At 48.4% G+C, this 13,252-nt stretch overlaps 5 protein-coding genes across 5 annotated transcripts; 1 reads left to right on the top strand and 4 right to left on the bottom strand.

The window, feature by feature from the left end:
* Positions 1–10: 10 nt before the first annotated feature.
* F4813DRAFT_352784 (NAD(P)-binding protein) lies at positions 11–1,736 on the bottom strand. Its single transcript, XM_049242553.1, has 6 exons — positions 1,449–1,736; positions 1,374–1,387; positions 1,255–1,317; positions 712–1,199; positions 323–658; positions 11–268 (listed from the first exon to the last, which is right to left on the bottom strand). Exons 1-6 carry the CDS (start codon positions 1,586–1,588, stop codon positions 170–172), a joined length of 1,140 nt encoding a protein of 379 aa, XP_049101358.1. The 5' UTR covers positions 1,589–1,736; the 3' UTR covers positions 11–169.
* A 228-nt stretch (positions 1,737–1,964) lies between these two features.
* F4813DRAFT_331944 (uncharacterized protein) lies at positions 1,965–3,375 on the top strand. Its single transcript, XM_049241142.1, has 2 exons — positions 1,965–2,413; positions 2,485–3,375. The coding sequence occupies exons 1-2, from the start codon at positions 2,146–2,148 to the stop codon at positions 3,357–3,359; spliced, it is 1,143 nt and encodes a 380-aa protein (XP_049101357.1). The 5' UTR covers positions 1,965–2,145; the 3' UTR covers positions 3,360–3,375.
* Positions 3,376–3,850: 475 nt separating this feature from the next.
* Positions 3,851–6,336, bottom strand: F4813DRAFT_352780 (Glycosylphosphatidylinositol:protein transamidase, GAA1 component). Its single transcript, XM_049242552.1, has 3 exons — positions 6,147–6,336; positions 4,709–6,066; positions 3,851–4,612 (listed from the first exon to the last, which is right to left on the bottom strand). The coding sequence occupies exons 1-3, from the start codon at positions 6,160–6,162 to the stop codon at positions 4,043–4,045; spliced, it is 1,944 nt and encodes a 647-aa protein (XP_049101356.1). The 5' UTR covers positions 6,163–6,336; the 3' UTR covers positions 3,851–4,042.
* A 202-nt stretch (positions 6,337–6,538) lies between these two features.
* F4813DRAFT_352776 (uncharacterized protein) lies at positions 6,539–8,459 on the bottom strand. The gene is made up of 5 exons (XM_049242551.1): positions 7,769–8,459; positions 7,568–7,705; positions 7,412–7,493; positions 7,166–7,353; positions 6,539–7,104 (listed from the first exon to the last, which is right to left on the bottom strand). The coding sequence occupies exons 1-5, from the start codon at positions 7,944–7,946 to the stop codon at positions 6,896–6,898; spliced, it is 795 nt and encodes a 264-aa protein (XP_049101355.1). The 5' UTR covers positions 7,947–8,459; the 3' UTR covers positions 6,539–6,895.
* Positions 8,460–9,054: 595 nt separating this feature from the next.
* On the bottom strand, positions 9,055–12,442 carry F4813DRAFT_331846 (aconitate hydratase). Its single transcript, XM_049241141.1, has 5 exons — positions 12,174–12,442; positions 11,452–12,094; positions 11,275–11,398; positions 9,784–11,092; positions 9,055–9,706 (listed from the first exon to the last, which is right to left on the bottom strand). Exons 1-5 carry the CDS (start codon positions 12,282–12,284, stop codon positions 9,536–9,538), a joined length of 2,358 nt encoding a protein of 785 aa, XP_049101354.1. The 5' UTR covers positions 12,285–12,442; the 3' UTR covers positions 9,055–9,535.
* Positions 12,443–13,252: the final 810 nt, after the last annotated feature.

Here is a 13,252-nt window from a genome sequence, read left to right as displayed (position 1 = left end):
TCACTCTTGGCGTTATAACATAATATTTACCCTACAAACCAGGAAGCTCTTATAATAAGTACTATTCGTAACTTTTAAATCAAGGACAACTACTAGGTCTAGTATATATGTACAGCGCAATACGAGTGTTTCTTCCCATATTTGCACAGAAATGCCTGTAAGTTATCCTTTATTGTTCGTCTAATACGTGCACGTACTTCCTGTCTTCCCGCTTCTCCTTCTCCGTCGCCGGCGGGAGGTCATAGAATGCTGAGCTACGATATCCTTGCTGTTCAAACGGTTAATATATTGTAAACTCGTCTGGAATGGCTGCGATGCTTACCAAGTAGTGGTATGTGAAGTTGCTAATATCGCCCGGCGTGATGCCTAGGTCGGCAAAAGTCTTAGCCGTAGGGTCGATCTTCTGGTCGATGAACTCCCTGTCCACATCCTCTGCGGAGAGCACTGGCCACCATATTGCTTTGTTGAGCAGATTGGCCACGGGCTTCAAGATGGCTTTGGGCACGTTGATATGCCTTCGCTTCTTGTAGATTTCTCGGTCGACTAACTCGGCAATTTCGGCTGTCGAGTAGTTCTTGGGTCCGTAAAGCTCGTAGGTCTGTCCGGCCGTGTTGTCGTCATATAGCATAGCTTCTAGAGCTTGGCCCACGTCAATCGACTATTAAAATTAGCGACTGGCTTAGCATTTCAGCTCGTCAACGATAGACATACGTGAACGGGCCAGTATCTCTCTTGCATATTGTTCGACGTGAATAGGTTGGTGACTCCGGCTAACCGGTGGAGGAGGTTATCCTCAAACCCGAATATGGGCGCCGGTCGGACGATGGTAGTCTCCGGGAAGATGCTTCGGGCAACCTGCTCACCCCTTCCCTTGGTCGCGAAGAATTCGGAGGGCGAGTTGGGGTCGGCATTATAAGACGAGACGTGGACGTAGCGGTCGACGTCGTATTTGGCAACGGCCTCGGCGATGCGCTCGGTGCCCTCGACGTGGACGTCCTCTAAGCTGTAGTTCTTGGTAGGGTAATTCCGGCCAACAAGGTTATATACGATATCGGAGTGCCTGACGCTCGCTTCGATCGATTCGGTGTTGTATAGGTCGTACTCGAGGAAGACAACGCGACCCAGATCACCAGTAACCTTAAGGTGACGCTTGGCCATCTCTTCTCGGAACGGGATGACAACCTGACATCCTTGACGGGCTATGACATGACATTAGACAGGACAGGAATCGCCATCTCCTCGTATTCCCCGTACCTAATCGGTTGACGATATATCTTCCGAGCTGTCCCGTTGCGCCAAATACTGTCGCGGTATGACCTATATAAACCGTTAGGATCGGAAGAGTCGCAGGGTATATTGTGTTGGCTGTTTACCTCCGAGAGATGACCTATAGGTAGAACCACGTTAGTGTAATGGTAATTGGTAGACGAAGAATCGGAGCGACTGACCTGCCACCTTGTACGCGAAGGATGGGTTTGCCGGTGCGGGTTATTGTTAAATCGGAAATGCGTCGGGCCTGGTTTAGATTGTGGTTTAAATTCAAGGCCAGCTTTCGACTGGACCGCACGGCGGTCGGAAAGGAAGTCATCCTTGCTCGATACCGGGGTGCAAGAATGACGCAGCCTTTCCAATTGCTAAAAGAGAGGCCGGTGATGTTTGAAGCTTTTGGAATACCGAACTTCGCTTCTTAGCGGGATCGAAGCTCTAAACGTTCAAGGTGTCAAGCCACATTCATTAATACGTACCTAGGTAGAGTTTACCTAAGTCAGAGCTAGGTACCTAATGCGCCTGGAGAAATTGGCTGGTAGGTACCTATGTAGTTGAGGTTGAGCCACAGATTAAATAAGCCAAGACTGGATCTCCATGCTGAGTCAGGTACCTACCCAGGTACCTAGGTTAGATATCTACTATGTAAGGTACAAAATACATACATACCTACCTACCTAGGTAGATAATAGGTACAAAGGTACCTCCTTCCTGGACAGGCTGCACACCAGCCGCGTATTGATTGAAGCTTCAGAAGCTTCCAACTTCCACTTATACAATATTAACATCATAACCATAAACACCACCAATTTCGACCCATTCTCGCCTATACATAATTCCCGCAGAGTCTACATACAAAACACAGCCTAGAGAAATATCATGAACGTCGACACCATCGCCGATTTCCTGGCCGACCAGCGGGACGAGACCCCGGACGAGCTCCAGTACCTCATCATCCAGTTCGAGAACTTCTGGGAGCGCAAGTTATGGCACCAGCTTACCGACGCTCTGATCGAGTTCTTCGCCAACCCCAAGAGCGAGCCCCAGCGCCTCAAGTTCTACAAGGTCTTCATATTAAAGTTTGCTGATAAGATCAACCAACTGAAGCTTGTCGACCTGGGCTTGAAGGCCGCTACCCAATGCAAAGGTGAATTGCCTCATTCCAAATTCCATAGTTCCATGTATTATACATTGCATCCGACTAACTGTAGTATGTAGATGACCAAGAACGTCTCACCTTCCTATCCGACCTCGCCAAGAAGGCCGACCACGAGGACTCCCAAGACGCTTTCGTTTATGCCCTAGCCGCCGTCGCCCGCGTGGAGTTGAACCTGCGGGACCTCGAGGCCTCGCGCCGGGATCTGGATAAGGCCGAACGCATCCTCGACTCCTTCGACAGCGTAGAAACCAAGGTCCACGCTGCCTTCTACCAGGTCAACGCCGACTACTACCAAGCTAAGGCCGACTTCGCATCCTACTACCGCAACGCCCTCCTCTACCTCGCCTGCATCGACCTGTCCTCTCTCTCCCCCGACGAGCGCCGCGCTCGGGCCTACGACCTGGGCATCGCCGCTCTAGTCTCTGACTCCATCTACAACTTCGGCGAGCTGCTGCAACACCCTATCCTCGCTGCCCTAACCGGCGACGTTGCTTGGCTGCAGGAGTTACTACTAGCTTTTAACCGCGGCGACCTAGTTGCGTACGACGTCTTATCAGGCCACATCTCCTCCAACCCGCTCCTGAAAGAACACCTCGAGGATATCCGCCAGAAGATCTACCTCGCGGCCTTAACCGAAAGCGTATTCCGCCGGCCCCCGCATCAGCGTGCCATGAGCTTCGGCACCATATCCGCCGACACCAAGGTCCGCAAGAACGAGATCGAGCACTTGGTCATGAAGGCCCTCAGCCTGGGTTTAGTCCGCGGCACCATCGACGAGGTCGACGAGCTGGTCAACTTCACCTGGGTGCAACCGCGTGTGCTTGACATGGCGCAGATCGCCAGCATGAACCAGCGCCTGGGCGAGTGGGGCGAGAACGTCAATAAGCTGGGCAACTGGATCGAAGCTACAGGGCAGGACATCTGGGCCCCTTGATTTGCCCATCTATCTGTCTAAAGCAAGAAGATTACCCACCAAGAAAAAAAAGAGGCAACGACTTCGAGAGAAGCAATGTGAGCACAGCGCCTTCTCTTGCATACGGGACGGCCTACGAGCCATGTATGATAGATAATTAATAGACGACGTGCGGTCCCGGCGGGAGGACTGAACGTATTGCTGCATAACGTCCGAGTTTATGAAGACATGAATAGGGGTGTCTGTTTAATGTGATATGTGATGCTTTACGATGCCTATTAACCGTTTATAGTAACCTCAAGGATATTATTATACTTCTTGATATCCCTATTCTACCCCGTCTTTGAATCGCCCCGACTAATTAGACGCAGCTATGTGTCCTCGTAATCAAAGACATCATTATCTATCATAGACGTCCACCTACTACCTGTCCACCGTGTTAAAGTATCGTAAGATAACCTCGGACCCCTGTCCCTAAGTTTCATATTACTTGAATAGTTGGAACGGCAATATTTCAAATATAATGAATATGATATCGCTGTAGCTAGCTAGCCATCTATTTTTCTCTAGCAATGCCTGTTGCAAAAACCTCCAGTATCGTAACACCTTGCTGAATTCCACCTGACAGGTCAAATTCGGACAGTATACCAGCTCAATAATCACAGCAAAGCCACCCATGCAGCCAACAATCCCTTGCAACAAAATCAAGAATTTTTCTTCTCCTTTTCGCTTCCCGTACTCCTACCCCCGGCTTCCTTCGGCTGTCCAAGTACTATGATCTGGCCCACCAGCCACGCCGGCCACCAAACGCAACACACGACAAGTTGGGTATACATACCCCAGACATGCCACCCGAACGCTGCTTCCTCAAGCACGCTCTGTATACTTACACCGGCCAATGCGCTACTTATGAGTAGGACGACGGGAGGGGCTAGGGCGTGTAGGAGGGCTGAGTGTGCGTATCTGAATATCGCTACGTTTGCACCATTTTCTATATTTGTAGAAGAAGAAGCGGATGAGGAAGGAGAGGAAGAGGGCCACGCGCGGGAAAACGACAACGGGCTAGATAAGACGCCGATGATAAAGGCGAGCGAGAAGTTGAGAGTTGCGAGGGACGAGAGGAACATCCCCAGTAGCAATAGGGAGAACGATCGGATGAGTAGGTACTGCTGGGCCGTAGGCGGTTTGCGGATGCCATTTGTTAAGAAATAAGAGGCGAGGTGTGGGAGACCGGCATTGATGATAGTAAAGAGGATGAAAATTGGCGTGAGGAGCTGCATTTGCGAGTTAGCTCAATAATTGGTATGGAGGGTGGTGTTGGATATGGATGGTGAAGTAGGGATTAAACGGGGTAGAACAGGAAGACTTACACTAGAAGGCGTCTGGTTGAAGGCAAATAGCGGAATGACACCAAGGAACTGACATCCCGCTACGAGAGTAAGTGGAAGAAGTATTTCTCGCTCAACCGGTACCGAAGTCGGTTTCGCAATCTTCTTTACCTCCTTTACCTCTTCACCTTCTTTGGCCTCTCCTATCTCCGGCTTCTTCTCCTGCTCTTCCTTTGGCACATCAACCTCTCTGTACCCGCTCTTAACCCATAACGCAATAGCCATAATAGTGAAATTCGCAGCGACCAGCATCGCACTAGGTAGATACGTGCCAATACTGACGAAGCGGTGCTTATGAATAAGCAAGTAAAAGAAGAAACTCTGATGCAGCTTCTCTAGCAGATTGTTTAGACTTCGGAACATCCCTTCAACTAGTCGTCCAAGACCCATCTCGTCATGCCAGCCATTGCCCACCGGCCTCAGCGTAACCGCATCGACGTGGTACGGGATAAAACTGCTATGAGGCCCCGTGGCATGTCCCAACGCCTGGTTGAGCATACCTCGGAGCACCGTAGCTAGATTATCGTCGTATTTCTGCGAGTGTTTTAAGATCCCCTGCAGTGCACTCCCCATGCCCATCTGTCCGCTCGCGATGTTAACGACCGAGTTGATCAAGTCCAGGTTTGGCAGCTGTCCGTTGACGCCGTCGTACGCGATGGCGATAGACTCGAAGCGCCCTTCTTGCGCGTAGTCCAGTGCTATAGCGCCCTGTAGTGCGCCAGACTTGATCGGCAACGGAGCCACTTGGGATGGATCGTGAGCGTCGTGGTACGCGTCTACCCAAGCCTGCATACCGGCCCGGCTATCGGGCGGCACCACTAATATGATATCCTTGGACCACAGCGACCAGCGTTTGAAGTACCGTGTTAGGGCCAAAGCCAGTGCAAGACCATTGCGGTTGAACTCCTCTTCAACATTCTTCCAGGCAGCAACAAGCACTATGGCTTCTGTAGCATCACCACGGGGGGCCTGTAGTATAGCGTACACGTTCTCACCAACATACGTGTTTCCCGAAGAATGGTATGTATAATTCTGTCGTCCGACCTTAAGGCCAAGGCCCTTAAATATAGTCTCGAGCTCATCGTTTACTTGGGCATTGGTGCTGTTCTCTAGGGCGTTGATCTCGTGCTTGTAAGCGCGGAACACGTTCTGGTCGCTGCCGCCAAAATAGGTATGGACCTGGCCAGGTAACAAGGCGTTCTCGCTAATATAAGTACGGCGTGAGTATTCGTCGAGAGGTAACATGAGTAGCCATACAACACCGACGACGATGCATAGGAGGGAGAGGTACGGCGGGAGCTTCAGTAACCGCGGATCGCGGCGCAGAGCCATTGCCGCAGCTATTTTTCACATTCAGTCAGTTAGCTAATTGCTTTAGTTTTAATATGATAACTAGCTCTATGAAGTAAAGCTGACTTACAGAGTAGACGCGGCATGGCTTCTCTAGTCTCCTGAAATGGACTATGCGCTGAGGAAAAGTTGGGAGTTGATGTGTAAGTTGTAACAGTTTAAAGCTTAAAGGTACATTGAAACTGTAGCCATAATTCAATTAGAAAGTTTAGGAAGGTACCCCAAGATCGCGTGTAACACGAGTCCCACCGTGACTTGACTTTCAGGGGTCCGGTCCTTAATTAAGCTGAAGTGCCTACCCTAAAATGACATTATGTAGTCAGCCTTACAGCCTATCTACCTAGGTATTAATTGCATATTATTTTACCGGTGGAATGATATATCGTAAAGTGTTATTTAAACCAAACTATTTCCAGGTAGGATTCATTCAACATCTGAATCAGACCTTCAGTGCATCGGGAATAAGGATAAGAAAGGTATATTCATTATTTGAACCTGTTACGAGCCAGTAAGTTACAAGACGAAAAAGAATGAATACAACTGAACCAAAGACATCAAGACAATAAGTCACACCAACTCGGAAATATTACTCTCAAAGCATTAAGAAAAGTTTATAGCAGTATAGACAGCCAATCTCCTTATCCTGCAAACAAGTGCTGTGGAGCGGATGAGTATACAGCCTTGCGATGCCAATGATGTTTTCCCTCCCAGAAACGCCAGTGTCATGCAATGTCGGAATGCCCAATAACCACGTGCTATATACAGGGTGGCATTCACTGAAGCCCTTCCCACCCTTCTCAGACACCTTTTGGAACCACACTAGGGACCTAATCGCTGCGTAGAACCCATCAAGCCTAATGGCGTCATCTGCGTGGTTGAATTGCTGGTTGGTAAGACGCCGAACCTACCGTACGTCTTCTGGTCGACACTGACGTAGTGCGGCAATCGTCCTAGCAGGTTCAGGCGAGCTTCGATCCATCGCAAAGCCTTTTCGGGAGGCGCAAGGAACTTGAGGTAGCCTAGGCCGACTAGATAGAGGATACCATTAGTGAGATTGTACCAAGATGAAGATGCCCAAGGTTCACCTACACAAATAACCCGTGCCCACGCCGCATAGATGACCAAAGAAACTAGTATTGGGGATCAATGCCTCAACTACCAATACCATCACTAATGGGGTGGTCCATGTCGGAACATGATGTGTTCCTATCACAAGGTACGGATTGGTCTTGTACGTTCGAATGGCCTCGATTCCTAGTAAAAGAAATACCCAGATGCTGTCACGCCCACGTATCAGTATCAACCCCAAAGTCAAAGAATGGGCTGTGTATGTACCTAGCTCCCATGACGGCAGTATTTCCTTTCACAATGAACTTCTCCCAAAAGATGTAGACCAAAGCCGGGATCGTTGTTAAAGCTGCAGTACGTGTTAACTCAAGTTACACCCTAGTAAGAACTGGCAACACGATATGAACAAGTAAGTGCACTTACGGCCAAAAAACAGTGCAAGAGAGGTCAAGGTTCCAAACTCGTTCTCAAACCTCTCAAGGAGCGGCGTTAAGGATAGGATGTTGAAGAGGGCGTGGAAGAAGTTAAGGTGTATTAATGGGAAGGTATTCACTCGGTACACTACATGAAAGCCGCATTAGCACATAAAGAAGAGCATATGTTATAGGAGCAAAGGGAACTGACTAGTGGACAGAGTCAATTCGTTGGGAATTAAGGCGCCCCATTGTCGCACATCCCACGTAGATTGGATGGAGACAATCCAGAACGCCACCATAACAGCAATCATGGCGCGTGTGAATAACGGTAGACGGAACACATATGAGCGCGCTCTCATGGTGCTGAAGCCCTGGATGGTAGGCATTATCGCGGTGTGTAGTCGAACCGGGCTAACCGCTAACCGCTAACCGTAGTGACGTCGGGAGTTGCGATGTTACCACTTCTCACGGAGACCCTGGCTGATTGATTGTACTCAGCAAAACGACACGCTTATCGCAAAACCGAACGCGCCCGGGAAATGAGAAGATAGCGAGAGGCGTACAGGATCCGTCCTGCAAGGCTTAAAGCAGTTGTTTAACGCCAACTCGAATCGCCATTGAAGAAAAAATATGGAGGCAAGTTGGAGAAGGACAAAGTTGAGTCGTGTGCTTTGCGGCTGGAAGTCGCAAACTACGTCTGCACCGTCTGCACCCGTAGGCAGTTGCTAGCAGGGGTTTAGCAATAGCGCGGCTGCTTGAGGTAGGTACCTACATAGGTAGGGAAGATGACACGCTAGAAGGAATTGATCTTTGGCGCTATCTTATCAGGATCTTTTATAAATGCATATACCCGATAGATACAACCCCGACAATATGTACCTTTGTCAGATTCTCTAAGGTCCACTCCGGACCAAAAGTACATTGTAAAGCCGGTACCGAGCTCCGAATATACCATTGCAAGAACGATCCTATCCGCCAAAGACAGTAACCGCGAAGAGATCTAGTCCGTAGGAAGGAACCTTTACTTGGTTGCCTCGTAGCTGACAGAAGCAATTTGTTCTCTAAAAGGGATCCCATTTATAACTTCAAATTCTTGTGATATGCTTTTTTCAGCGGAATATCTCGCTTGGTCTGTGGACTGTGAGTTGGAATTGGACGAGCTTGCTATTGCATCACTTTCTGTCCTATTCACTCGAACCTATGGTATGTCTCAGTCATTCGGGGATGGCCTCCCAGGAAGCCCGACCTTCAGTCGGAGATTTCTACCAGCAAACTTGATTATGAGAATTACCAAGAATTTAGATATTCCGATAGCTGACAAGAGTAAAGCACCCGACAGAGGATTGTCTAGGTTACTCAGGTTCGAGGTTTACAAGAGCGCAATATTGAATTTCTAGGATGCTATAACAAAAACGATCAGATTAGGCACCCTGGGTGACTTGGAAAGAGAAGTAACCCCCGAGCATACTTTATATAAAGCAATAGCCTACCTTCTACAAGGAAACGTAACCTTGTAATATTAATACCTTGCTTATTTAAATGTCTCGGAATTATAACTGGAATATAAGAATCGGAATATGGGAGAATAAGATAAGCATACCTACCTAACTACCTAAGGTTAGGTACCTAATGTAAGGATATATGGCATTGCAAAAACATGAAATCATAGAAATTAACACTAGAAACTCATGTAGACACCTTGAAAGCTTCACGGAAGGAAACTGGAACAGCGTAACGACTTAAATTCTTTCGTCAGAGTTCGTTTTGTACAAACTATAAAAAAATTCTAGAACCGGCTGGGGAAACATCATGACGGGGTAGAAATATAATGGTCCCATAAAGCATGAATCCGTAAAACCAACCCAAGTTCCTATACACCCCGAGTGCTGTAATTCCAGCAGGCCTCCCCACAATGCGCCTGCATGAATCTCTCCTATATTACTGATCTGATTTTCCGCATCATCCCGTAGGGCTTTCATTTCGCGTTCTTAGCCATCGTGTTCAATGCGCTTCCATTCTTGAACCATTCGATCTGAGAAGAATTAAATGTGTGTTGAAGTTTTATATCGAAAGGCTTGCCGTCCTTAGGATGTACCCGCATCGTCATAGGTTTGCCGACAGCTAGCTCCGTGCAGAGGAGATCAATCTAGATTACATGCAAGAATTAATTAATGGAACAATGACAAGTAGACACGGAGTTCATAAAGAATAAAAATCACCTACCCTATCATCTGGCTTGATCTTGTCGTAGTCGGCAGGATCTGCGAATGTGAGAGGAAGCATACCCTGCTTCTTCAAGTTGGTCTCGTGGATACGGGCAAAACTTCGGGTAATGATGGCTAGTCCACCAAGATGTCGCGGCTCCAGAGCGGCGTGCTCTCGGGAACTTCCCTCGCCATAGTTCCAGTCACCAATGACAACCCACTTGATTCCCTTGGCCTTGTAGTCGCGGGCTACAGCCGGGACAGCATCCCAATCATTAGTTGTGGCGTTCTTGACTTTGTTGGCCTCATCGTTGGCCTCGTTAATGGCGCCAATCAACATGTTGTTGGAGATGTTGTCGAGATGTCCACGGTACTTCAGCCAAGGACCAGCCATGGAGATGTGGTCAGTAGTAGTCTTTCCCTTTGCCTTGATAAGAATAGGCATGTCTAGAGCATCTTTGCCGTCCCACGGCTGGAATGGTTGCAGAACCTGAAGACGGTCGGAAGATGGTGAGACCTGGACGCTGACCGAGGTGCGATCAGCAGGAGGAGCCTGGTAAGTATCGTTACCAGGGTCGTAACCCTTCGTGGGGAGACCATCGCCAGTGGGAGGAGCAAGCTGGAATTCATTACCGTCCTTATCCTTCAGCTTATCGGTCAGGGGATTGAAGTGTAGGCTGCCAGCAATTGACATGGCGACAACTAGATCAGGGGAAGTAACAAAAGAATGCGTTGCAGGGTTGCCGTCGTTTCGGCCGGTGAAGTTACGGTTGTAGGAGGACAAGATCGAATTGGCCTCGCCCTTCTTGACATCCCGTCGATCCCATTGACCAATGCAGGGGCCACAGGCGTTAGCCAACACTATACCGCCAAATTCCTCGAAAGTCTGAAGTTGGCCATCACGGGCAATAGTAGCTCGGATCTGTTCGGAACCAGGAGTAACAACGAAAGCAGACTTAGCCTTTAAACCATGGTCAAGAGCATCCCGAGCGATGGAAGCACCCCTAGACATGTCTTCGTATGAGGAGTTTGTGCAAGATCCGATCAGACCAACCTTAAGCTCCTCGGGCCAATTATTGGCCTTGACAGCCTCGGAGAACTTGGAGATAGGGGTCGCTAGATCTGGGGTAAAGGGACCGTTGATGTGCGGCTCGAGCTCGGAAAGGTTAATCTCGATAAGCTGGTCATACTCGACACCCTCGTCCTCACGTAGTTCCTTGGCGTAAGATCGGGCAAAGTCACCGATTTCAGTACGCTTAGTAGCCTTTAGGTAGTCATACATGCGGTCGTTGAAAGGGAATACGGAGGTGGTGGCACCTATTTCAGCCCTTTTGTAGATGTTAGCATCTGCTTAACCAGAGTATCCTTCTTAAGGAATGAAAAAAAAACACCCCAATAACATTAAAAGAAAATTCTAAAAAAAAGCCTGAAAGCACCCTAAACAAAGGGGGGAAATAGGGGGAAAATAGAAAAAATTTGATAAAATAAAAGAAGAACAGAAATCCATTACCCCATATTAGCAATTGTCGCCAGGCCAGTGCATGATACACTGTCAAGACCAGGGCCGTGATATTCAATAATTGCGCCTGTGCCACCTTTAACACTAAGTATGCCGGCGACCTTTAGGATGATATCTGGGAATCACTATTAGCAGGAGGCTTATTCGTTGGGCTTACTGAGGACTTACCTTTGGGTGCTGTCCAGCCGGACAGGGCCCCAGTCAGCCGCACTCCAATGACCTTCGGCGCCTTCAGTTCCCAAGGCAGGTTTGCCATGACATCGACAGCATCAGCACCACCAACACCAATGGCAGCCATACCTAGACCACCAGCATTAGGTGTGTGAGAGTCAGTACCGATCAATAGACCGCCAGGGAAGGCATAATTTTCGAGGATGATTTGGTGGATGATACCGGAGCCGGGTCTCCAGAATCCAATGTTGTACTTGGCACATGCTGAGGCTAGGAAGTCATATACTTCCTTGTTGATGCTGATAGCTCGTTCAAGATCTTTCTCTCCGCCGATCTGGGCCTCGATCAGGTGATCACAGTGTACAGTTGTAGGGTTCGCTACAGAAGGCATGCCGGCAGACATGAACTGGAGGATGGCCATCTGAGCAGTAGCATCCTGACATGCGACTCGATCGGGTCGCAACTTCAGATAAGAGACACCCCGCTCGATTTCTTGTCCGTGAGGGTCGTCAAGATGGGAGTATAAGATCTTCTCGGCGTATGCTAGGGGGCGATTTAGACGACTACGAACAATCGCCAAGTTCTCAGACATCTTCTTATAGTTGATAAAGTTGCCTTCTTCCCAGTTGTTTTGCTTGACCTATGGTTTGAGGGAAATATTAGCCTCCGTGATCACCCCTCTAGCAAGCTTTAGAGCTTTGCGATCGATGCCGGCTTACCTTCTTGTCCAAGGCCGAATCGGCCACGGAGGCCATGCACCTACGCAGGTTCATGTTGGACATGACCCGCGATCGGGCAACGTTGCCCAGGACCTGTCGAGTGGCCAACATGTTGACAACCGCGGTCCTGAGGGTAGCTATGAGGGGTTCAGATGTAAGACACGATCAGACCAAATTCAACTCCTACGAAGATTGGAGGATGGGAAAATTATCAGCAGGGAGACAATATGCCTCTTGAACCTGGAGGAAGAAGGAGGAATTGGTTCTTTAGGAGGAAAGGAAAAAAAAGATTGTGATGGAAAAGAAGAGGAAAAGGTGGAGAGTTTTTGTGGTTTGCGATTAAAGATGTTACCTTTGGCCGCCCGGTGCTACGGTACTGCGGTAAAGGGGAGCTGCGAAAGCCTACTGGTCACTAACGGCTAGGCGTGCTAGGGATTTAGATGTATCGGGGTACTTCGGCTAAGACGAAGAGGTACCTCCACTATTGATGGTGTCACCCGGCTGAATGGACGAATCACAGCAAATCCGATTACTTTCAGGTCAAAAACTGTGACCTCACCTTGCTTCTTGGAGAATCAGCCACCACATGCGATAACGATGGAAGCATGGCCTACATTATACATACATGTATGTATGTATGTATGTATGTATGTATGTATGTATGCATGCTTGAACATGCATTGATTACAAAGAGATATCATGAAGCTACCTAGCTTAGGTTCCTCATCTCCTACATATGCGGTCATCTCTAACTTACTATGTATATTTATTATATAAGACGGTCGTCATTGTTACAAAAGTTCCAAGAAGCAAACTTATCTATCCTAATCTAAGTGGCTTTTGGAAACGAGGGGCATTCCATTTCTTGGCAACAGGATGATGGAAAAAACTACCTAACGCTAGGGTACCTAGATCCATTAAGTACATGTATTATACAAAGCGGAAATTTTAACAGAACGCGCGGAATGCAGATAGATGAAAGCGGTTGGATGGAGACTCTTCATGTATAACGGCCTAAGAGAGACATGTATGTATAGGTATCTATGTAAGATGTTGCCGGACTTGGATATGAGTTGGGT

Source organism: Daldinia decipiens (assembly GCF_022478715.1).
Source record: "Daldinia decipiens strain CBS 113046 unplaced genomic scaffold F4813scaffold_9, whole genome shotgun sequence".
NCBI classification, from domain to species: domain Eukaryota; kingdom Fungi; phylum Ascomycota; class Sordariomycetes; order Xylariales; family Hypoxylaceae; genus Daldinia; species Daldinia decipiens.
Note: the sequence above shows the minus strand (reverse complement) of the source record. Positions and strands in the feature narration are given on the sequence as shown.